Genomic DNA, 24,321 nt, shown 5'->3' with positions numbered 1-24,321 from the left:
AATTATGTAAGTCATCATTCCGTCATACTATATTATAAAAATAAAATAAAGTAAAATGCTAGAATAATGTTGAACAATGTTTATGTAAACCTCGTAACTTATACAAATAGATCACTTCTCGTAGGTCCTACTGAAGAAATTCGCTTAAGTTAACGTGGTCTGATTCCATAAATATGTTATGTTGGTGTCAACGTGTACTTTAAATATTTCAATCCTATACTATAAAAATATTGAAATACTATAATACTGTTGAACAATATTTAGGTGAAAGCCATAACTTTTAGGTTTTGTGAGCCTTGAATGTATTTTTAAGCTCCTGCTGACCTCTAGTGGACGAGATGGATGAACGCAAACTCAATGTCAGTGCGATATTTTCAAATTCAGTGCGATCTGTAAAATGTAGTGAAAGAGAACTGCATTAAATTAAAACGATATGGACCCATAATCCAAAATTTGAATCTGTAATAATACCTAATTATATAAAATCTAGAAAGGCGTTTGCTGAGGCCCTGGTTCGGTTTATCCCAAGTCGGTTGCCGTAGTGATGGCATGGCATGACGGTCTTTAATACGTCTGTAGTGCGTCGCCTTCGGTCTCAACTTTGACATTTGCAGCTTTTGGAGAGTTTGTCCGACTGCACCACCATGGCAGGCAAACGAGCACTTGTCATCCTGTCAAAAGGCGCAGAAGAAATGGAAACGGTTATCCCGGTGGACGTAATGCGCAGAGCTGGGGTGTGTGCAACGACTGACCTATACCAGTTATATATATGGATGGAGTGGCCAACGCTTTCCATTGTACCTGTTGTACTGAATTTTAACTACGTCGATACGCTGATGTGGGGTTTCCGATGGTGAATTTCGCGTTAATGCAATTTCGCGTTAGTGAAATAATACCCAAAGATTCCCAATCGGGCCGTGAGTAAATGATAAGGTATGCAAGGCTGCGCTTACCAAAAAAGTCCTGTAAGCCGGGGTACACGAGGTTTATGAAAAAAAAAGACTACTTTGCTTACATCTACCGCTGTTTGCTGTACTGGTGTACATTTGATAAATAAACCTGATTTTTATTTGATTATTGCCGTGCAGCCTGAGCATGCCCCCGGTGCTTCTACGAGAGTGATATGACTGGTTTTTTAAAAGTATTTTTTGGATTAAAGTGTCAAGTTATTCTTATGCTTTGCTATTGATTATTATTATTATTATAGTTTTTCTTATTAAAAGAAGATGTTAATCCCCCGCCCCCTGTGTAACAGATTGCCGTCACTCTGGCGGGTCTTGCGGGAAAAAACCCAGTGCAGTGCAGCCGAGACGTCGTCCTCTGCCCCGATGCCAGCCTGGAGGACGCGGTCAAGCAGGTCGGAGTTAATCACTGTAACACCTCGCTCGGTGGTCAGATGCCACCTTAATTACAACTCTGGAAAAATTAAGAGACCACAGCAACATTATTCTTTCACTAATTTCTCTATTTATTGGTGTGCATCTTTGAATAATATATATTTTCTTTGCAAACTGCAGCCTGGTTCTTCTCTATTTCTCATTAATCAGTGGCTTCTTCTTTGCTTATGGGACTTCCTATCAGGCTGCTAGAGCAGGACTGAACTGTCCTAGCAGTGCACTTCACACCTGCAATGTTTCCCATTCCTTTTGAAGGTCACTTGATGTCATCCTCCGATTCATGAGAAATTGTTTGATAAGTTAACGGTCATCTCTGGCATTAGAATGTCATTTCCGCCCTCTACTTGGCTGGTTTTCTGGTCGTTCCCAGTGTCTCCTGCTTCACCTTGTTCTTGTGTACTTCTGCCTTAGAATTTTTTAACCTGGAAGCATAGCTTTCTGCCAGCAGAACCAGGATTAAACCAGGATTTAAAAATGTAGATTTGTTTAAAAATATTGTGTGGTCTCTTAATTTTTTCCAGAGCTTTATATGCTTAAGTTTAATGTGCAGTTTCTTTACCATTCAATGCAGTCTGTAATATAATATCACCTAATAATGTCATTCTACTATGCTACAGATCGTTCAGATTCCCCCAGCTGATTTTGATTAACGGTTTTTGTGTGGTTTCATTAAAAAGGGACCTTATGATGTTGTTCTCTTACCTGGGGGAGCACTGGGAGCTCAGAATCTCTCTGAGGTAAGACTGGACTCTGGACCATCAGGTAAAAAAATGCATAATTAATAGTTACTCTGGATTTCATTGCCACTCCAGGGGATAGTGATTGCATATTGTGGTGTGTTTTTGGGTCATGTTCTTAAATAAGTACAGCCTTTTATTTGACAGAACATTGGCAATATTAACTTAGCAGGAACACAGAAAAGGAAGCCAACCATTTACACAGCATGGTTCACTCGGGGAGGGACACTAATGAAAACACACTCTCTCCACGGGAGGACAGTACACAGTCAAAACGCTTCCCATTAACAATGTAATACAGGAATACACTCATTAAATCACAACGTTAACACATGGCAGTGCCGCAGTGCAAGGCATGACGGTATCCCGAAGAATTCGTCTTAACTGCAGCACCACAATATAATAAATAGTGGTCATTGTGGTGATGGTCTGCTAAATGACAAAGCTAATGACCTAGAGATCAGGGCTCTTCAATCCACGACCCTCAAGGTCCGAGCACTGCTGATTTTCCAGCCTTCCTTTACCCGTGAGCCCGGTGTGAAGCCTCTGGCCAATCAGAATGATTATTAAATGGTTATTAAACTAACTACCTGGGAGAACTGGAATTGGGCCTGGATTTGGAATCGAGGTCCAGCTTTGAAGAGCCCCGACCTAGATTATGCTTGTTTTGCAAATATGATTATTTTCCAGTGATCTGGTTATTCAGACAAGCACAGTTCAGTAAGGATACTGCATTTAGGCTTGTTGCTGTGTGAGTAGGTGATGCCTGCTTTTCCGTGAAAGATGCGAGGTTCAGGATGAGGAAGAATGAATGGATGAGTAATATGGAGTGACTGACTAATGGCATGCATGGAGGCCGTGCTGGGGGGCTGAATAGCAGAATGGGGGCTGTGCGGGTCCTGCAGTGGCTAATTTGTTGCTGGTTTCATCACTGTCTGTTGTGTAGTCGCCTGCTGTGAAGGAGGTGCTGAAGGAGCAGGAGGCCAGGAAGGGGCTGATTGCTGCCATCTGTGCAGGTACTGCTCCCTCCGCATACGCACACGCACACACATACACGCACACACATACACGCACACACATACACGCACACACAAACTCATTTGCATATCTTTGTGGGGACTAACGCATAACCCTATAATAAAAACCTTAACCCCTACCCAGCCCTTACTTTAACCATAAGTAACCAAATAAAAAACAAGACATCTGGCATTTTTAGTGTTTTATTGCAGTCTCAGATTTTTATAAAATTGACTTCCCCTTGACCAATAAATGTCCCTAGAAGTTCTTAATGACAGGTTTTTTTTTTCTTCACATTGTGGGGGACATTTAGTTCCCACAATGTAATATATGCATTCTCTTTCTCTCTCTCTCTCTCACTCACTCACTCACTCACTCACTCACTCACTCACTCACTCACTCACTCACTCACTCACTCACACACACACACACACACACACACACACACACACAGAGCCATTGATTTCCGTGCTATTATACTCATCACCTGTAAGCCCCATAACCTTTAAACCCAAAATTGATGAAAATTATATAGAAAAATTGCAATGTGGGTTTTGCTTAAAAATGGAAATTAATATCTTTAAAAGAAACACATACTTTCTATTCCACTGTAAACTGTCATTCTGTAACTGTGATTGCACAACCCTGCTTAGGCTGATAAATGCTGTGCAGTTCTGTTAAAGTGAAACCTTCAATGAACTTTGTGACTTGCATACCTGAGTTAAGCCATTTGGACCCTCTTATAGATAAACAAGTTCTTGCTGTGTGTGTGTTGCTTTTTGTAAGGTCCTAATAGTCCAGTTCATGATTTGCAGCCCTCGTTCCTAAAAAGATGCAGAGTCCCTGCACATCGAATAGCTGAAAACACCTTTTAACATTAGTACACCTGCAGCATGCAGCCCCCTAGTGGTCAAGAGCTGTATTTCACTCTTGTAGCAAGATGTACCGTGAAAATTCTCAAAACATGTCACTTTTGGATTAAAATTAGCAGTTGCATATTATACATGTAGCATATGATAATTAGTTTTGAATGCAGTAAGTATTCTATATTGGATTTTGAAACATTTGACATTTTGAAACTTTCAGACCCCAGTGTATTGTGAGTCAACAGAAATATGATGGAAACATAAAATGATAAAGTCTGGGGATTCATTTCTAACTACAATTAACATTAGAAGCTGAATGGCATAGTCTTCAAATAAATTGAAATACTGATAAATGAGGGGAGCTGTCATATTAATTTGACTGTCTCTGAGTGAGCTTGTCATGTATGGACTGGGCATGTTTAGTCCCATGAGGAAGCACAGGCGGCCTGTTTTTGGTGCTGAAGCAGTATTTACAGGCCCCCAGTTGCCCATAGCATCACGTGATGTGATTCCTGAGGGTTAGGAGAGCTGTCTGATGAGGGCATCTTGGGAAATGCGAAGGTCTCCGGGCCTTTGATCGCTCGGCACGGAAGTGATGACTGAAACTCCCAGATTGATCTTGATGGAACCCCAGAGCTGATCAAGTAGCTGCAATGAGAACAGGACATACGGCGACGCAGCGAACTTGGCATTGAGGGCATGACACCCACGTGATCAGTTTGCCACTTTTGTTTGTTCTAGTTGTTACATTGTTTCAGAAATTCATCTTAGCCTCGAGGCACAAATTTTCCTAATTTCATCGTATCAGGTTAGACAGCTTGAGAAAAAATGAAGTATAACCACTTCAGTTTTTTTTTTTTTTTTTTTTTGCGCGTTTATAAGTTGCACTCAGCCTGCTTGCCAGTATCGATTCTGCAGTGGTTGTCCTTGGTTGTGACTTTTGGTCACCTGATAAAATTACAGATTGTATATCGGCATCTAAGAATAACTTTGCCGTTATGGGGAAGTTGGCTGTGTGTGACTTCATCGCTGTCCTAAACGTCTCCCCCCATCGTGGTTCTGCTGAAACTGCACTAGCACTTCCGCAGTACGGCGCCGGCATCTGAACAGGGCAGCGCTGAGGAGACAAGAAAATTGTCCCGAATCAGCCCAGAGAGGCCAGGTGTATCTGCGCTCCCTGGCCGTCTGAGATACTTTTTTTTTTTTTTTTTTTTTTGCTGAGAGCTTAGCAGGTGTTGGGGGGGGGGGGCCTTGGCAGCTGCATTGCTGGCAGCGATTAGGGCATCTTGTGTGTGGAACGGGCACTGCTAGGTCACCGGTGAGCGAAAAGGCCAATCGGATAGGAGCTCCGTGTCCCCGTTGCGCTGAATGGCTTTTCCAAGGCCAGGAAATGACACTGGAAGGACGGGGCTTCGCATCTGGTGCATGACACAATGTTAAATAAAACGTATATATCCTGCAGCATAAGGTGCTGTTACAGGCACTGGGGCATGTCTGTAATAATGGATATCAGCTGTTTTTTTGGGGTTTTTTTAGCTGTTAGTGCAGCTGTAATTCAGTAAGTGAAGAAGTCCAGTCCTCACCAATTTGACGTTCAATCAACTGCATTTGTGATCATTCCTGGTTCTCACACGCCAACCCGGTACTACTATATGTAAAGATCTCCTCATTGTCGGCATCTGTCCTTCTCTTTCTTTAGTTGTTCCCCACTCTGTCGACACTTTCTCTCTGTCTGACACATCAGTATTTTTCCCTTGTTCACCCCCGTATGGTCAGAGACTATGGGTACAGATCATGCTCTGTGAGCCACACGGGTGGGGGCGCCAGCTGCTCGATCGATGGCTGGGAGAATTTGCTTATTAATGGTCTCTGTAGGAGCAGCCTGAGAGGCCCAGCGAGTGCCGTTAATGCAGCTGGCTGAGTGCTTTCCTTTTTGTTTATTTAAAGTTAAAGAATGATAAAAGCGTGCATGTTAACGTGCGGCCTCAGAGCCTGACTGAGGATTCCTGTGGCTGTGCGCTCTGGTCCCAGCGGTCCCTGCTGTTTGACACGTTAACCTGCCTCATCATTGTGGTGCGAGGTTCCAGTGGCACATGGCCATTTAGGGGTGCACTTGTGCTGTTGTGGTGTGTGTGTGTGTGTTCCTGTTCCTGTTCCTCTGTAAACAATCTCCTTCCCCAGGGCCCACAGCTCTCCTCGCCCACGGCATCGGTTTTGGGAGTACAGTCACAACCCATCCAGCGATGAAGGACAAAATGATGAATGGAGGTAAGCCCCCCCCCCCCCCCCATACACAACCTTGTTTGTGGACCTCGGCCCCGTTTCCGCTTATCGCCCTGGACTAGCTGCTTGTTCCCGTCCTGCGGTTCCAAGCGTGCGTGCAGTACAGAATCGCTGATGCGAGTCGTCATCGCTGCGCCCTTGAGGAGTCGGCCGTCTGACTTGCCGCTTCGCCTCGCACCAGTCAGCAGCTGCAGCCGCCGCACAGGAAATGCAGCACGATGCAGCAGATTGTGGTGACCGGCCTGCTGTGTGGAGGTGTAGTGTGCCATAGTGTCCAGCAGAGGGCGCATCGGATGCTTTTGGTGCATTGAGACACCCTCTGAAATACTGGGACATGCTGTAAGGAGAATGGAGAGGAACTGCATAGATCTTGCTCAAAAACCTCAGGCTGAAGCTGAAGTCAGATGAAGTTAAGTTATGTTTGTGTAATTGTTTGCTGGATCTCTTTTGGGCCCTAATAAAGTGCAAAAGGTGACCTTGCACTGGTTCTGTCTAGTCAAGTCAACAGATCAAGGTTAAAGAAGATGGATCAAATGCTCCATTCTTCCAGGAGCGATTTTCTCTATTAGTTTTAAGCAAGAGCCGCTAGTATGTTTTGGGAAAGGGGACCTTGGTCTTCAGCCCTGCAGGCTCTGCCGACAGGGAAGGTTGGCGTCTTTAAAAGCACCCTTTCTCCTTGCCTCCAGCTGAAAGGTGATGCCTACCATACAATGTTTCCAGCTGCAGCACTGTCTCTGCAGGTTGTAAGCAGAGCCACTGGGTCTGATATTCCTGTACATGATGGCCCTGTTGTTCCGTGTTCTCCAGATCACTACACGTACTCAGAATCTCGTGTCCAGAAGGACGGCAACATCATCACCAGCCGTGGACCCGGAACCAGCTTCGAATTTGCCCTGGCCGTGGTGGAGGAGCTCCTCGGGGCCGAGGTGGCTGCCCAGGTTAAAGCCCCATTGGTCCTGAAAGACTGAGCTCTGCTCTGCACGGAGATGCCTGTCGCTTCCCCCAGTGCATCTGCAAACAAAGGGCAGCACCCGAAAATAGTCACTGAGACTTGATATTAATTCAGATGTTAGCACTGGAGGTGTTATGTTGCAGAGCTTTTTCATCTTCCTGTCTTTCTCTTTGCACTTTGTTTCCTGTTATTCTGAAGTGGAAATTAAATCTTAGCTGCCCAATATATGATCTGGTGTCTCATTTTCGTGAGATATCTATTGCACTGTACCCTACATCCTTGATGGGAGAGGGCCAGGTTACTGGTGGAGATCTCGCAGAGTATGAGCGAATTTGAAACCTCTTAAAAGCTGTCTATGCTTTTCTGCTACAGAAACCAATGCGAGAGTAACCAGTTTTTTGGTCACTGGAGAAATGCAATGCAATAACTAGGCCTCCGTTAGTCTTAATGCGTCTTCGGAATTCAGAATGGCAGAGTTCTGATTGTATTGTCTGAATAAGCCATGGGATTAGTGTCATAAAAAGGTGTGTTTTTGGTGAGGCATCATTACTGCTGCTGGTGACTTTATCACTCCTCCTCTCCCAAAACTTTTTAAGTGATCTAAATAATCATATTCATATTTTAAAATATTTTTTGCAACTAAGGTTGAAAGAATAGTATTCTGTTGCGTGCTCTGACAGTAAGTCAACAAATACTTAATTTTATCATCAAATAACAGGTGTGTATGAGTGAGTGTGTTTTTTTGGAGAATCACACATCTGCAATAATGGGCATAACCTTTATACAATCCTAATATTCCCACGCTTGGATTACAATTTATTATGTTTTGAGTTTTTTCTTTTATCAGGGAATGGTTCCCTGCTGCTCGCACAGTGGACAGAGTTATACTGGTGTCTGCTATGTCCCCTGTGGGACCCATCATGGTGCTCCGCATTGTGAAAGGTACCGCTAATCATCCAATAACTTGTAACTGCAGACAGTGCGGTTTGTTGGCCGTGGGCTAAGTACATTAATGTGAAAAGGAACTGGGGCGTCTTGGGGAAGCGTCTGCTTTCAGCAACTGAGTGGCTGTGGTGTAGCAGCTTTTTTTGGTCTCCACCTTTCGCCTTCCAGCCAAGATGTTAAATGGCAAGCCAAATTGTATTATTAGTATAAGGCTTACTTGTCATAACGTAATTCTTACTAGTAAAAATGCAATTTTTATTGTAATTGTACAGATCTGAAATTACACATATCCAAATGTGAATTTCACATCTCTGCAATGTAATTATGGAGACCTGTAATTACATTTTAACTAGTAAAAACTCAATAATGGATGTGTGGACCTGTAATGTAATGAGATTGTAATTACAGATATCTACAATTGTACATTCTTACAAGTAAAAATTGAATTATAGAGCTCTACAAAATAATTTCATTCCCATTTGCAAATAGAGATCAGATATGATATTAAATTCTCATCTTTAGTGGATTACTGTACCAGTAAGAACAATGGAGAAATAACAATAGATAGGTGTTTTATATTTTAATACTTGGTGTGTAGTGTATTATATGAATGACTATTTGCAGTGATGTAGAATGTTCAAGTAAATCAATACATAGTTCATTTATCAAAAACAGCTTGTGTGTTATATGGTGTGACATAACCCCAGTCCGCTGCATAGCTCAGTAGGTTGAATGTTCAACTCAGACTGTTACTTCTCTGGTTGTGGGTTCGAGGCTGGCCAGAGGCCCAGCTTATCTGCTATGTGAGTAGTGGTGGCCTAATGGTTAGGGTAGTGTACTTCTAATCAAAAGATTGCTGGTTTGAATCCCCCACCAGCAAAGTACCACTTCCCAGTAGTGCTCCCCGGGTGCTGAATTGAGTGCTCCCCGGGTGCTGCTATATCACGTATGGGTTAAACACAGAGGACACATTTCATTGTTGTATGTGATGTGTCGACAACTAATCGCTTCCACTTTACATTCTGAATATATGTTTCACTGTCTATATTCTGAAAAGCTCCCTACCGCGACTATGGTTTTGCAGCGACCGATTTTCACAATCACAAGTGTCGTTAAGAAAAAAAGTTTACGTCAAAATTTAACGAATGAGACCGCAGAATGCAGAAAACAGATTGCACTTTCGACCAATCGTAATGCAGTGACTCTAGGCCAAGCGCGAATTAAACCGCCCCCCGCCTGCGGGCAGCACCGGAGCGGCTGTGATTTCGACTTACGGATTGGCGAACACGGGACGGCTTACGCCGCCATAAGCCTATCACATTACTCAGTTTGTAAAATGGGCGGGTCTCTGCGGCGGCGCGTGGTGGCTACGTCGAAGCGGTAAAAAACAAGAATAGAGCTGGCGCGTTGTGGTACTGTGAATCCTCTGTGCTTGTTCCTTACCCTGACAAGACGCATTTTTAGAACAGTACTAACAAAAAGGTAAGTGGAACGCCGCAAATGTTACTAGCTAAACGCACAGGGTATCAGATAATATTCCCCGAATAACGTCTTTCACAGCTCGCCTGTTGCATTTAGAGAAGGTGAGGGACTGGGGCGTTTGAGGACGAATTTATCAGGGATAAATTATTATTGCCGTATTATTTACGCGAAACCCATTTCGGGCGGAATAGTAAAGGGCTCAGACAAGAGGCTGGTTATTTCGGTCGCCCGAGGGTTACGTCCCGTAATGTCAGTGCGGGTTACCGGTTGTTTCCGAGGTCTCCTTTTTAACGGACAGGGCGGACGTTCACACCACGCACAATGCATGGCAGGTGGGCGTCATTAATGGGTGGCATTAATGTTTACAGGATGTGGTGTTCACGTATTGGGGGGCTGGCGTACTGCCTTTTTTGATTCTGTACTTGATTTGTGCAGAAATGACGCGACGGACCATCGCCTGAGACTGGAAATCGGGCAGTTTTGCCGGTTAAGCCGCTGACCTATGTAACTTGTCATGGGGAAGAATGAGGGTGGACAATTAGGGCCACTCCCGCCAAGTGGCCCCCTATTCCCCTTGCGTGTGTTTACCTTGTAGCCATGTCCTTTATATAGTTATCTGTCCTCCTGTATCCCTGCGCCAGGGTGCTTTCCTCACTGCACTACCAGCAATGCGCAAAGTTTGCCAGAGAACCCCGCACGGTGCATCTAACAATGTCAGAAGTAATATGAAAGTGGTATGCAAACTCTGTAAAGAATAAGGCGTGGGTGTGCATGAAGGATTTATGCGTGTTATGTTTAATGCTGTAGGCTGTCGATTTAATACAAATATATTGAAACCATGAGAGCAAAAGACCAGAAGCTACAGTATGTCTGACAGGACTTTCCTTTTTATTTTAGCTAATTGATGTCAAATTGTGACAAAATACAGAAAATATTCAACAGGTCGTCCTTGCTCTGGATCTGAGATGCTAGTTTATTAAACTGTTGTAATTTGTACTGTCTGACGTCAAGATATCCCCAAGGGCCTGTCCCCATTCATCTTCTACCAGTGCTTTGCTGGGTTTATGAGGACAGCAGGGGCAAACTGTCTGCTTTTTATGGGTGCCTGACCTGTCTGTTAGGAGTGTGATGGGAGTTTTTTGTGGTTTGGCTTTTGAACTGTTTTATAGAGGCTGTCTATGTTGCTTTTTGAAATTTAAGAATTTCAAGAGGTTTGTCTTCCATGATATGTTTATCAGTCTTCCACTTTGTGTGTGTGTTTTTTAATGCAACAAGTGTCTTATTATTTAATGGATGCCAGTGTCTCCTTAGTATTTCATTGTGAAGCAATATGTCTCATTAAATGTAGAGGTTTCTTTTCCTGTGTCCCACATGTTACAGTATAAATGCTATTACTAATGAGCAGACTTTAACAATGCTTGGGCTGATGGCGAAGTTGGTGCATTTTATGTTGGTGGCAGTGGAGGATATTTAAAAAGTAAGCTTATGAATAGAAGGAAGTGGAGCAGCATTGCAGTCACGGTTGTGGAGAAGTGAGTCAGACCTTAAATTCACTGGCGAGGTGTTCCTCTCAAGCTGACTACGTGCTTGTGTGCTTTTCTTAATTTTTTTTTTTTTTGATCTTCCTCTCTCTTCTGCCGTTCACACAGGCACTTTAGTGACAGGAAGTCACCATCAGCACCACAGGCGTGAGCCAAGCCTTAGATTGCATGCTCACACTGCTGCAGCTGGCAGTGCTTGTCCGCTGCAGATTCAGTTGAAATCTGCCGCCTTTCTTACTAACCTTACTGAAGAGTCCGAATCCTTAAAAACAAGACTGCAGCACTGAGCACACTTCTATGATGAGGACCATGCCAATTTTATTTATTTAAAAATAAATAAATAAAATAAGGCATTTGGTCTGGCTGGGACCCAAAGGAAATGTGATGGTTAGGGTGTTGCACTTGACCATTTTAACACATGTGTTTGTGTTAAAAATTCTTGTAAGAGGCTGCTGCCTTGCACTTAAGCTGACTCAACTATGGGGTCCTCTGTTCTGGTTGCCTGGTTGGATCAGTTTATTGTGGAGTCAGTTGAAGCAAATTACCGGTGAAACTCTAGTCTTTTCAGTTGCTTCCCACTAGCTGCACACATGGATTTGGGTTCCTCGTGCTTTTTAATAGTAGTTTAGTGGCCACACTGTGGGCATTTTTTTTTCTTGGTGATTCTGATGGATCCATATTTGAATGCTTTCTCAAATACTGTATGAACTCTGAATTCAGACTGACTGAAAAGTAACTGACTTGTTAAATTACTCTATCCAATCTGTATTAAGATAGCATTCAGAAAAAATTCAAATGCTACCTTAATACAGTCCTGCTGTCCTTAGTATTCAGCTAATTTAATTTTAATATTTTTTTTTTTGCTGTTATCTGTACATGCTGTTGCAACTTTGCATTACATTAGGAGGCTAATAGCGGACCTTTGGGGAGCGATGTGATTTCTCAGTCACCAGCTGGAGGGTATGGCTGCAGCACCTTTCAGTGGCACTGAGCTGGAGCGGGGTGACAATTAAGGAGTGACAGGTGTGTGGAGAACTACTGTGACATCCTCAGTAGCCTTGGGGGAAACGTCTTGCAAGTCAGAAGCAAGAGGGACCTGTCAAGATTGGCCATGGGCATGTCGAGGTCACAACACATTTTTGGCCGTATTTGAATTTTAGTGGACCCACTTCGTTCGCAGGTTATGTTGTACATCTGTTACAGATTTTTCTTTTTTATTCATTATTTTGCATAATTAAATGATTGTATTTTCCAGTTTGTAGCACTTGTCTAGTGAACGGTACTAGAATGTGCTTGGGGGGGCTGTTACTTTTTTTTTTCTGATGTCTGTTGTAATTGTTGGTTGTTTCTGTTGATTCTGTATCCTGCAGAGTTTGCGTAGTATGGCGTCGGACATGACCTTTCCCGCAGACAATTGTAGAGGCGTTTGAGTTTTCCTTTGCAGTCATCTCTTCTATTTATGGCCAATGTCTAGCTTTGATTGGTCCTTGTGTGGGGTAATACTGCTCTAGCAGATTTGGAAAGTTATATGACTGCTGTAACCTAGTACGTGTAAGTGATTTTACTTTTTACTACTTTGCTTGAGAAACCCTGAACATTTACAGTTATGTTGTTTTTAAGCATATAGTAGTTTGTTTTTGAATCTATTGATCATAAATTACTGATGGCAGCAGAATATTTTAAGGAAATAGTTCACCATAATGTGTATTGTGAAATTTCATTATGGTTGTTATTGCTATTGATTAGGACAGGGTTTCTCAACAAGTTGGCTTGAGGGCCACGAACCGGTCTCAGGTGCTAAGTTCACACTACACAACTTTCTAACTCATCTAATTGCTGTACTGTTCACACTGCGCAACTTGTGATCTTGCAATTGGAAATCTTTATGTCGTTGTGGTTTACACAGTAATTAACTGATCAGTGACGGGATCACACACTGCAAGGTCTTTCATGAGGAGCAATCAGTGATTCAAACCATGTTTAGTCACGAAAATACATGATTGGAAAATTACAATTAGTGGCAACATGTCACAAGTTGTTAAAACACTTTGATCAAATAACAAAATATGATCTACATTTACAAATGCACGGCAAATTAACCCTTGTATACACAGGAATCTCAGTAAATGCTATTACTACCTTGAGTCTATAGTGACCTGGAATATAAAAATAGCCATTCCTGAAACTGTAAACATTTACTGAATACCTCTTCCCTGATCACTAAGAACAGTCACTAAACAAATTCAGCATTTTACACCTTATTAAATACCTCTCTGACGTTTCCCCTCACCCTGTGTCTTGCACACTCATTCTCCAGTCACAGTCGGGTCACAACACTTTTCACAGGACAAGATTGAGTTGGCAAAAGGTCCAGATATTTAATCTGCTAAATATTTGATGGTCGTTGTTCACAAATAGCGATCGAGTGCAGATTTGCCAGCATCGAGTGAACAGCGATTTGCCTCTGATCTGGGGTTTTTGTCTTCAGTCTCCAAAAACTGTTGCCGAGCAGAAAATTGGGGCTAAAATCGTGTAGTGTGAACTCAATGTAAGTGGCAGGAAAATGTGAAAATGGCAGGGAAACGTGGTATGGTCCATAATGAGCCACCACTCAAACGCGATCCCGATTACCACCTGGGAAAATTCCCCTGTCTAGAAAAATTAATGACTGGGTAGAGGTGAACAATATAAACGACATATCGGCTTTACATCATATAAAATTTAAACAATAAGAAAATGAGAAACTTTGATAAACCATCCGTAGGAGCCTAAATGCATTTCATATGATTTGAGTAATTAACAGTAAATAATACTGATTCAAGGTACAAGTTTATTAGATATATTGACAAATATGACTTAAAAATGTTAAGATTTATTGGATCTACCTTGTAATGTTTAAAAACAGGACTTTTAATGTAGTTCTGATGGACATTATTGGGGTGCTTTTATTATGATAAGGGGGGCGGGGATACGTGGTTGGAGAGAGAGGTTAGATTGGAGCGAAATCTTCTTGGAGTTTTATGGAGTGGATTGAGACGGGAGAATCTTTCGAGCGTCAAGCTAAGCTTCAATAGGAACACAAGAACCTACACCGTTAATAAAGAACAGTTATTGATGGCATACATCAGCCTATCATGGAAACACACAATTCCAACCAGTCAAGAGAGATGTAATGAGACATAAACAAAAAGGAAAAAAATCTGTTATACTGATTATCCACTTATAGTCATCAATTTCACCCAGACAGACGTGATCACTATAAGCGCATTCCACTATGTTAGTATTGCCATTGTTTCCATTCCATTATCGCAGTGTATTAGTAGGGGTCATAAATTTTTTTTATTGACATTGATGAGTAAATGATTGCAGAAGCAAATGTTGAAAAAGAATAAGCATTTTATTCGATGAGGACTGTCTTCCGAAATGAAGAATGTGATAAATTCCTGAAATTCAACATATTCCAGGCTGTTAGCTGGCCACCAATATTAGACCTTGACCTTGGCTAATAATGTTAGAGTTATACACAACATATAAAATATAAGTGTTTTTTTTTTTGCATTTCACTGAATTAATAAATTGTAATTTAAGTTACCACACCACGAAAAGGTGAAATTGTTGCCCTGCCCTCTGGGATAGACTCTGGACCTTCTATGACCCTGAATAGTATAAGCAGTAACATGTGTGGATGGATGAATTGATGGTTTAGCAACTGACAAACTGAATCTTGCATCACCCTTATTCTTGATTTCTGTTGTTTTTTGTGTAGAGCATCAGTGCTGTCAAAGGTGAAATTCCTGAGTGTACTTAGGACTGGACGATATGGCAAAAATTTATATCACGATATATTTCTTAATTTTGGTCGATACGATATAATTGCGATATCGATATGGACAATATTAAAAAGCCTCAGGAAAAAACTGCCGATGACACGCACAATGGTTGTCTGCAAACTGAATTTGCAAAGTCTATAATACCTCCAGGCTCCTCCTATTAAAATTATATAATTTTTTTTTTAAATAAAAACAGTACAAAAAAAAAAGGTTCACTTTTTATTTGTATTTAGCCTTTACAAACAAGAAATGTGAAATAAACTATCAAATAAATAAAACTCTCAGACTCAGCTTATTAACAATAATATATTTCCATTTAAACTAGAACAGGCTGATTATTCATATACAGTCGAACCCGGTTATGTCGCCGGCCTAGGGGGTTGCCAAAAAGCGTCGAGATAACCGATGATCGAGATAACCGAAAACCAATATGGCAGCAATATATTAGCATGTGCTTGAAATGTATTTATGTGCGTTAATAACTGAGAATGTACATGCACGGGTTTTTGGCATTGCCGCGATTTGTTTGACGCGATCGGCATGCTATAAATATGTACATACATCGGGGCCGGTTCTAGACATGCATATATGAGGGGGCAGACAGAAATGTGAAGGGGGCACATGGTGGCGACAAAGGCGGGAAAGGGGTGGGGTGGTGCTCTGGATAACTGTTTTTGTCATGTAATTGGATTGCACTTTGTCAGGCCTCTACCCTAAGACCTGTCCAACTTGGGTGTCCCACCTGAAGGCTAAGCTTCTGCTGGTGTAGCTCTTAGGGTCACTGAGGCACGCAAAGCCCCTGACCACAGTAAGGTGGCAATCCCTCAGGGGGAAAACTGAAAAGTAAAACAAAAAATAAAATAAAATATTCCTCATCAGATTAAAAACAAGACATTTACCTTAATTGGATGGCCTATATCAAACATATTTGAACCCAACAAAACACTTTTCACTATTGCCGATATTAACAAAACTAAAAAGGGTAGGCTAAGTTATGAAAAAGAAAAAATCAATTCACCGAGTCTTGAAATATAAAACTGAAAAATAGGATCGATCAGGGTTCATTTCACTACATGTTGTACTTGTTATAACTATGTATGTGACGAATAAAGAATCTTGAAATCACAACGAACAAGTCGCTCAATGAGAAAGAATGACGTAACCGACTGGCTAAGCTGCTTCTAGCGCCAAGGTGGTTCAAATGGTACGATCCACACTAGGGGTGTCTAAAATCGTTTTACATAAAATTTTCCTACAAGGTGAGGTTGTCTTTCTTAAAAGCCCGCGCACAAACAGAACGCGGAGGGAAAGAGCGAACAAGAAGTGAAACTTATCATCTCGTTTGTGCCTTTTTCAGTGGATTTTTCAGCTACTGTAGTAAATCTTGTCCATATTCAGTTTGTGGGTAATTATTATTTTCTTCCTCAACTTCTAAAAGTTTGATTTAAGGGGGCAGGACGTTTGCTTAAGGGGGCTTTGCCCCAGCGTAGAGCCGGCCCCGACATACATGTTGGCTAACAAAAGGCATACCACCAACTAACAGCAGAGATTTACCAGTATACAATAAAAACCACCGTCGTTTCTTGATACAAACCTTTAATTATATTCTCCAACATTGAAAACACAAAGATCGCTCACAAAATCACAAAAAACCTGCGGGGTGTACTGTAGTTCGTTTTTACAAAAAGCTAACCAGTGTCAAAATTAAAATTCACGAGTCATTTCGCTCTGACACAGCTCTGAAAAGTATCATACACGTGGTTACTATGGTTTCTTTACAAAGTCTAAAATGCTTTGTTGCTTTTGCTTTTAACAGTCTGCTTGAAAACAAATGCTTCAATATTATTTATGCTGTCTAAAAAAGTTTTACCTGGATCACGTTTCACAGCTGCGTTGTTCAGCAAATTACCATGCGAATGCGATTTGAATACTGTTTAGCACTTGTGATACATTTTTAAAAGCCGGTGAATATATATAATATTCAAATGTATATCGAAATATCGGAAATGTGTTTAAAAATCGTATCACCGTTATCGAAAAAAATTCTATCGCGATATATATTGATATCGAATTATTGTCCAGCCCTAAGTGTACTAATGATAAAATCATCAGGCATGTTTAAAAGCAAAGGAACAGATGCTGCTGAGTAGTTCTTTTGATTTGCTGAGCATTGCTGGGTTTTATGAAAGCTCGACACATTTGCTTGCAAAGGTCTCAGAAGGGTTGTATGATTGTTGTGCAGAAGTCTGACCATTTGTTTGATTAGGGGCAGGAAGTATCAGGGTGAGTTCAGGATGTCCCTTTTTGGGGCATTTTTATATTTGCACTATGGCTGCACGACTGTCGCAGGAAATCATTGTGGCCAGACACACGGGTAGATCTTGCATGAAGCTTAGGGTCAGGTTGTAAATGAGGAGACCATATTTCCTGGTGAACTCCTGCACCGTTCAGCTAAAGTGCCTTTTTTAATGTTTAAAACTTGTGGTTAAACCGCTGTGGTGATCTGTAATGATTTGTGGTACCGTTATGCCTTCAGTCAGTCTACAGTGTTTGTGTAGGCCTGGACTGACACATAGCTGACTTTGGATAATTCCTTTTCTTTCAGTATTAGCTGCAACATAGTTGCAATCGTGGGTGTATATATAAATGCACTTCATTCACATGCCTGTTTTATGCACGCAAATGAGGCTCTGCAGAGCACAAGATGGTATCCTTTAACGACAGGTACTTCTTTGTTTATTTTTCCACTCTTCACATCGACCCAGGAAGGACTTTATTTTCCATTAGCCACCAGCCTTTTGATATAGTGCTTTTCTTAGAAACATCATTTCTCACCGAAAAGGGGGTGACACTGTAGCTGTGCTTGGCATGAACTGCCTGACCTTTTCACAGCTGCACCCTTGTGATTACAGCAGTCTAGCTGCTGTATTTACTGTAAGGTGAGGAGGCAGGTGGGCTGTCCTTAGAGAATAGTCCCTGCTCACTGAATGTGATCTTTTTTAACACTTTTAATAGGTAGACAAAAGTGCAAACTAAGGTAGAGGTTCCAAAACTGGTGGGGTGTGCCTGCTAGGGGGGCATGAATTTACCGCAAAGGGGGGCGTGTCCTGATGGCTGAACCAATGTTAATTTCATTGACGAAAACCATGATGATAATTCTCTGTCAACGATGATTTTTCATTGACAAAAATGAGACAATAATAAAGGAGATGTACTGATGTCAACAATTAAAAAATAACAGGGAGCAATGAATTTCAGTAGGTCCATTAGAAGTAGTATGTTTAGAGTTAATTGCAGTTGCACAGGACTGGATAATGTTGCACTACCTAATGCGTGCATCTGTTTGACAAGTAGAAACCATGTAGCTTTGTGAAGTCTGTCTGTGAACTGTTTTGCCATTATGGCTGTGCCAGTCTGCTTTAGGTGGGGAAAATGTACTGACATATTTACAAGTTTTACGTTTGGTGCAAAAGAAAACAAGCCTCAGTACAAAACGTGTGGAGCGGCAGTAATGGGTGAAAACGCCACAAACAGCAAAGTGTTTTTATGGAAAACAAATACTTTCTTTTTTAATATGTTTGAAAATTTCACTGCCTTTGAAATTCACTACCATGTACCGAACTGTGTAGAAATGAGCACAACTCGGTTTATTTTCACTAGTCTGATACATTTTTACATTTTTGAGAGAGAACACTTCGGTTTTCAAGTTCTTGGTAATGGTATTGTTTTTTCTTATGATAAAGTTCAAATAAAGGCATTTAGATTTAGTGCAGTGTTTCATATTGCAACCTTTGCATCCATTTAGTCTGTGTCCTTAAAGACTACATTTTCAAACTTAACTTATTTGGAGAGACATTTTAAATAGCTCTAAGTTAAACACTATGCAATTTCACTGGAAACATTGTGAAAATCACTAAAGAAAGGCCAAAGGCTTGTATAACAATCTTTTTTATTTGAGGGACATATGGGTATAGTTCCTTAAAAACAAAGCTAACCTGTCTCTTTCAAAGCAATAATGGAAAATACAAACTGCCAAGTCTAAAACTCACATGCCATGTTTCAGAACAACTTTAACTTAAAGATATGTGCCAAAACATACATTAGAATCTTTTTATTTGAGGAACATATACAGTAGGTATTGTTTAGGGCTCGGCCCAGACTCACAATTCAATTCACAAGTGCCTAATTGGATTCCATTTTGTCTTTATTCAATCTGCATTTAAGACTTTCACTAATGTGTGATCAATCCAGACTTGTTGTAAAAACAACAGGCACAGCATCCTAGCATTAACATTGCAAAGCAAGTTAATTAAAATACCATAACATGACTTTAAACATTGCCGACACTTTTTTGTTTGTTTGTAAATATAGTTTCATTTTTATTTCAGCTCACAAATTATTTTCTTTTAGTTTCCATTTTTGTTTTAGTTTATGATAATAACACTGGTCCCAACAAGCCCAATGCGTACGAACACACACTGGCAGTGTCAATGCACATAGAATAACACTAGATTTTAGCCTAAACATTTTCTGAAACACTTTAGTGGACATTTTAAAGTAGCAAGCAGACAACTTATGGCTTTTAATGATGCTCACGATTCGATACGATTCACGATTCTCAGGTCACGATACGATTTTCTCACGATTTTTTTTTTAGCAGAATGAGCTGCAGACATTTATTAAAAAATATTCCTTTCTTAGCTGTGCAAAACGTGTTCTCTTCTTAACAATGCAACTGAAATTGAATAAAATACTGTTTAAAAAAATCTCAAATCAAGATAAGTAAATAAAAAAACATCTTCAAATAAATAAACTAAGGCTTGCATGTGCAGCTTTTTAGAGTGTTTGCCCTTTTAGTAATCTTCGTTCAGCTCACTGTGGTGCCGGTAGACATGCTGATGCATGTTCCTTGTGCTATTTGTGTATGTTATCAGTCTTTTACAATGTTTGCATGCTGTTTTTCTTATCTGTGCTTTTCTCGCCGTTTTCGTTTGTGATTACTGGAAAGCTAAAATGCTGCCACACTGCCTATTTAAGATCGGGCGGTGCGTGCATCCATCCATCCATCCATCCATTTTCTGAAACTGTTTAATCCCAACTGGGGTCGTGAGGGGGACCGGAGCCTATCACGGGAACAACTGGCGCAGACATGAACCATCCCCGGGCAGTCGCCAACACACCGCAGGGCGCGCACGCTCACACAACTACAGGGCCAATTTAGACTCCCCAATCAACCTACCCTGCACGCTTTTGGACCGTGGGAGGAAACTGGAGCCCCCGGCGAAAACGGGGAGAGCATGCGAACTCCACACATAAAGAACCCGGGACCGAAAGCTGGACCGTCTTTCTGTGAGGCAGCAGCGCTAGCCATCGTGCCGCCCGGCGGTGTATCCTCAATTTCAGTTTCACTCACCATCTTGCGTTCGGTCAAAACCAAAAACTAACGTACAACGTCGACGTGAATACGCAGTGACATCTGACGTCGAACTGACGTTGTGAAATCAAATGTCGTATTATACCAGTTTTTCTGTTAAAGTACTGTGAAGTACTCCTAAAGTAGCGATTCATTTTCCACATCAGCCGGTTTAAATCGGCATACATTTACATCGATTTTTAACCGATTTGTGATTCATCGTTACATGCTTAATGAGTGTTTTTAGCAGCTACAAGGACGAAAGATGTTAAAAAGCTCTCTGTACTAATGGTAATTTAATAAACATGAATAAACAACACGTACGGTGTTTTTTTTTCCAGTCCAGAATAGCGGCTGTGTGTTTTTTCTTCAGGCACTGGCGCATAGTGTTACTGCCTGTGTAGTTTGCCACCGGACTTTTCACGGTCTTAGACACCTTTTCGTTTTCTGATAATCTGAAGTACTCCCATAACGATGAAGTAATTTTAAAGGAAAACATTTGTTATAATGAATTGAATCGTTTTAGAATAATTTGTAATTGCATTAAAATAACTTTTAAAACGATGAGTCAATTATAAAATATTGATGTCGACATTTTCTGAATCTACGTCTTTCAACTATGTTGAATAATGGCGGCAGTACTAAAATTGATATTTTTTTCGCATGGCTAAATGCTAGTTTATCAGCCTCTAAACCGGTGACTGTCCAGAGATTGCCTTGCATTTCTCAGGCTGTCCTTATGCTGCCTGGTTTGTAACTGTAACAGATGAAAGTTCTCAGCGTTTCTGAAGTGCACCGTAACAGGCTTTTGAGAAAATCTCCTGTTAAAAATATGATGTAGGTAGGATCGGTCCCTCTAATGCATGCTGGCAGGAAACAAATTTCTATTTTGGGAGATATAAATTGGAGAGTGATTACAAATGGTTTCTGAAAGCCTTTTCAGCTAGATGGGTTAAGGAAGGGAAGAGTGGATTCATGGTCAGTTTGTCCACTTTTCTTCACAGTAGCTTATGATCAGCAGAATTGCAAGGTGCATGTGTGAAGATCTCTCAGTATAGCAGACTCTCTGGAGCACTGTGGACAGTGATGGAGAACGTCAGCTTCAAACTACTACTCAGGTTATTACTAATAAGATTTGACCAAGTCTGTTGTGACCATCCCTAATTTGCTTATTTGATGATTACTGTCATACCATTCGTGATGAACCCGTACCTTGTGTCCTGTTCTGTCAAATTCGGATAAGTGGCTGAAAGATGAACTTATGGATGGACGTGTTAAGATTAATTGATGAGGACCTTGGTTCTGTGCATGTAGATCTGAATTTGGATTTTGAGTTAGATGGAAGCTTCTTATTTCCCAATGTCATCCTGCCATGAGTTCTGGTTGATCAATGCAGGCTTTGGTCTTGAGGCGAACTTGACCTTTTTCCTCCTTAAAATGGAAGGAAATGAGGCATGAATGTATATCAGTCACTTGGTTGTATCAGGTTGCATTATGTTGTGGAAATTGGAATCTTTGGTTCCTGCATGATGAGTAGTGACACTTTAATGACAGGTACAGTAGGTAATGGCCTTATTACTTGTGCCCCATGTGCATACTGAATGGTATGGTCATGTTTGTTACTAGAACATATGGAGAAAACCCAGTCTGCAGTAACCTGCCATAAATTTCAGGTCTTTCTGCTGAAGAGGTTTGGAGGATCAAACCAGCTTTTGGGCTGTGTGTTTAATTACTTATGACCAGTTTTATGAGGCGATCAAGTAGTTTACCAGCTAACATTTTCCATTAACATTTACTCCTTATTTAGCAAACACTTTTGTCCAAATTGACATACAGTACAGGTAAGGAAAATAGCACATTACAAACATATATGCTGTCAAGGAGTCAACTAGGAGCTTCCAATGAATGCCCAATTACAGGTGCACTATTTAATACTTATAATGACGGAACAAACCGGCAAGCACCTGTTATGTGATGCCTATGTGTTCAGAAGCTGCAACAGTACTACAAAAACAAACGGATGTTAAATGAAGCAATTTCAGCCTGCATAGCATCTCAGTACTGCCTGCGTATCTCACTTCTTTGTCAATTATCTGTCTCAGTCGATCTCAATTTAGTGGCTAGAGCTAAATTGACCCTTTTTAACCAGTTGGCTAAGATGAAAAAACAAACCTTGTATATCATTTGACTGCAAAAATATCGTACTTGTGTCACATGCTAAACACATGGTACATAGAAGGGTCGGCTACACTGTCAAATAAATAGATTGTGCAGCAGGGGTTATGAGGTAGAACTGGCTCCAAAAATAGTTGTTCTTTGAACGTGTGGAAATGGTTTGTATTTCTAAAATCCGACATTGACCGACGTACTGTAATTTGCAAACTTTGCAAAGATACCGTTTGTACAATAGGTGACAACACAACCAATCTTTTTGACCACCTGAAAAGTTAGCACCCCAAACACACGCAATATCTGGCTATGTCTGTATGCCACCAGATCATCCTCGACCACAGCGTCTTCCACACGTTCTGAAGTAACCAAACAGAAGCAAACACTTACTGATGCAGAAAATCTAGATCTTACATTTATAATTTAATATGTTTATTTATCCATTATTTGTTTGTATTTGTTGGAAACTGGTTCTGAAGTGTGTAGTTATTGACTAAAGTAATAAATGTTCATTTGTACATGAACTTCTGAAACTTTAACATAAAAAAAAAGTGCTTTTCTATAATGAGTCAATTTTTTATATGGTCAGTAATAATGAAGCTTGTTATCATAATGCTACATGCAGTGTTTTTTTTATAAGGTGAGACTTGCTGGTTAGGTGTTAAATCTTTAATGATATGACATTTTGTTCTTCTCGTCCACCCAACTCAGTTTCCATCCCCAGTCTTGTCCCCCACCCCACCCCTCTCTTTTCCTCCCCCCACTAATGTTGCATGATAGGTAGTATTTGCAGGTTACACGTATTTAAGGCAAAACTGGTTTAGTCCTGCATTTAAGAAAAAAAAAAAAAATCTCCCATTTTCTTTTTCATTTTACTATCTCTACCTAAGTAAGGGTCTATGATCTGACCAAAGTATTCAGCACATTTTACACTGAGGTAGGTTGGCATGGACTTGACTAATTTTGATCTCTCCCACATGTGCTTCTCGGCTGTGGCCATGCTCCACTCAGGAATTTGTGCCATAGTGTGTTTAGAGTAAGTGCGTTAATGCGTAAGGCGAGTCGGAACACTGCTAGAGGCCAGTGAATGCCCTTGAATGACTCTGTGCCCAACTGGTGGAAAGACAGGCAGACGCAGGTGGTGCTTACTGACCTTTGGTGGTCTAACGGTGCCTCTTGGCTTGCCCTGGCTACTAACGTGGCTCATGCTGGAGAAGAAAATGAAAGTACATCCATTTGTTGCATTAATCTGCATCTAGATTGATGGTGGGAGACCCTGGATGTATGCACTTGAGGGGTGGAAGTGACTGAGGTCATTCTGGAAAGACCTCGATTAAGGTCTGTGAGTGACTAAATTTACATAGTAAATGACCACAATGTGCATCTACACTTCAGCATACAGCACTGATTCTTGGTTGATGGCCTTCAGTTTAATCTTCTGCCATTCTCACCATAAAAAGTGTCATATCATTCAGGAAGCCTGATTGGTCACATTAATAGTTTTCTTTTTTTTTTTTTACTGGTGGATTTACCCTTTTATGACACTACCCTAGATAATACAGCTAAAATAAACTAGGTTGTATCTTGATTCACTTTGCTAGTTTGCTGCTGTGTTCCGAATGGAGATGTAAAGTCCCAATAACAGATAACAATTCTCTGTGGTCAGATCTGAAAAACCCAGGTGTGGCC

The 24,321-nt window shown here is 41.0% G+C and overlaps 2 protein-coding genes across 3 annotated transcripts in view; both read left to right on the top strand.

The window, feature by feature from the left end:
• The first annotated feature begins 536 nt into the window (after positions 1–536).
• park7 (parkinson protein 7) lies at positions 537–7,477 on the top strand. Its single transcript, XM_023837292.2, has 6 exons — positions 537–734; positions 1,256–1,357; positions 2,075–2,134; positions 3,081–3,150; positions 6,199–6,285; positions 7,108–7,477. Exons 1-6 carry the CDS (start codon positions 645–647, stop codon positions 7,266–7,268), a joined length of 570 nt encoding a protein of 189 aa, XP_023693060.1. The 5' UTR covers positions 537–644; the 3' UTR covers positions 7,269–7,477.
• Positions 7,478–9,544: 2,067 nt separating this feature from the next.
• kcnab2a (potassium voltage-gated channel subfamily A regulatory beta subunit 2a) overlaps positions 9,545–24,321 on the top strand; it is a 71,661-nt gene continuing 56,884 nt past the window's right edge. For both annotated transcript variants that reach the window (XM_072715162.1, XM_072715158.1), the window contains exon 1: positions 9,545–9,679. The gene's annotated coding sequence lies outside the window, so the exon portion shown is untranslated. The remainder of the gene's footprint in view (positions 9,680–24,321) is intronic.

This window comes from Paramormyrops kingsleyae, chromosome 8 (genome assembly GCF_048594095.1).
Source record: "Paramormyrops kingsleyae isolate MSU_618 chromosome 8, PKINGS_0.4, whole genome shotgun sequence".
NCBI lineage: Eukaryota > Metazoa > Chordata > Actinopteri > Osteoglossiformes > Mormyridae > Paramormyrops > Paramormyrops kingsleyae.
Note: the sequence above shows the minus strand (reverse complement) of the source record. Positions and strands in the feature narration are given on the sequence as shown.

Bases quoted from the DNA above. Each gene is read 5' to 3' on its own strand.
- park7 (XM_023837292.2), top strand. From the start codon at position 645: ATGGCAGGCAAACGAGCACTTGTCATCCTGTCAAAAGGCGCAGAAGAA. The intron at 735-1,255 runs GTGTGTGCAACG...CCTGTGTAACAG, and splicing joins ACGTAATGCGCAGAGCTGGG to ATTGCCGTCACTCTGGCGGG. The intron at 2,135-3,080 runs GTAAGACTGGAC...TCTGTTGTGTAG, and splicing joins GAGCTCAGAATCTCTCTGAG to TCGCCTGCTGTGAAGGAGGT.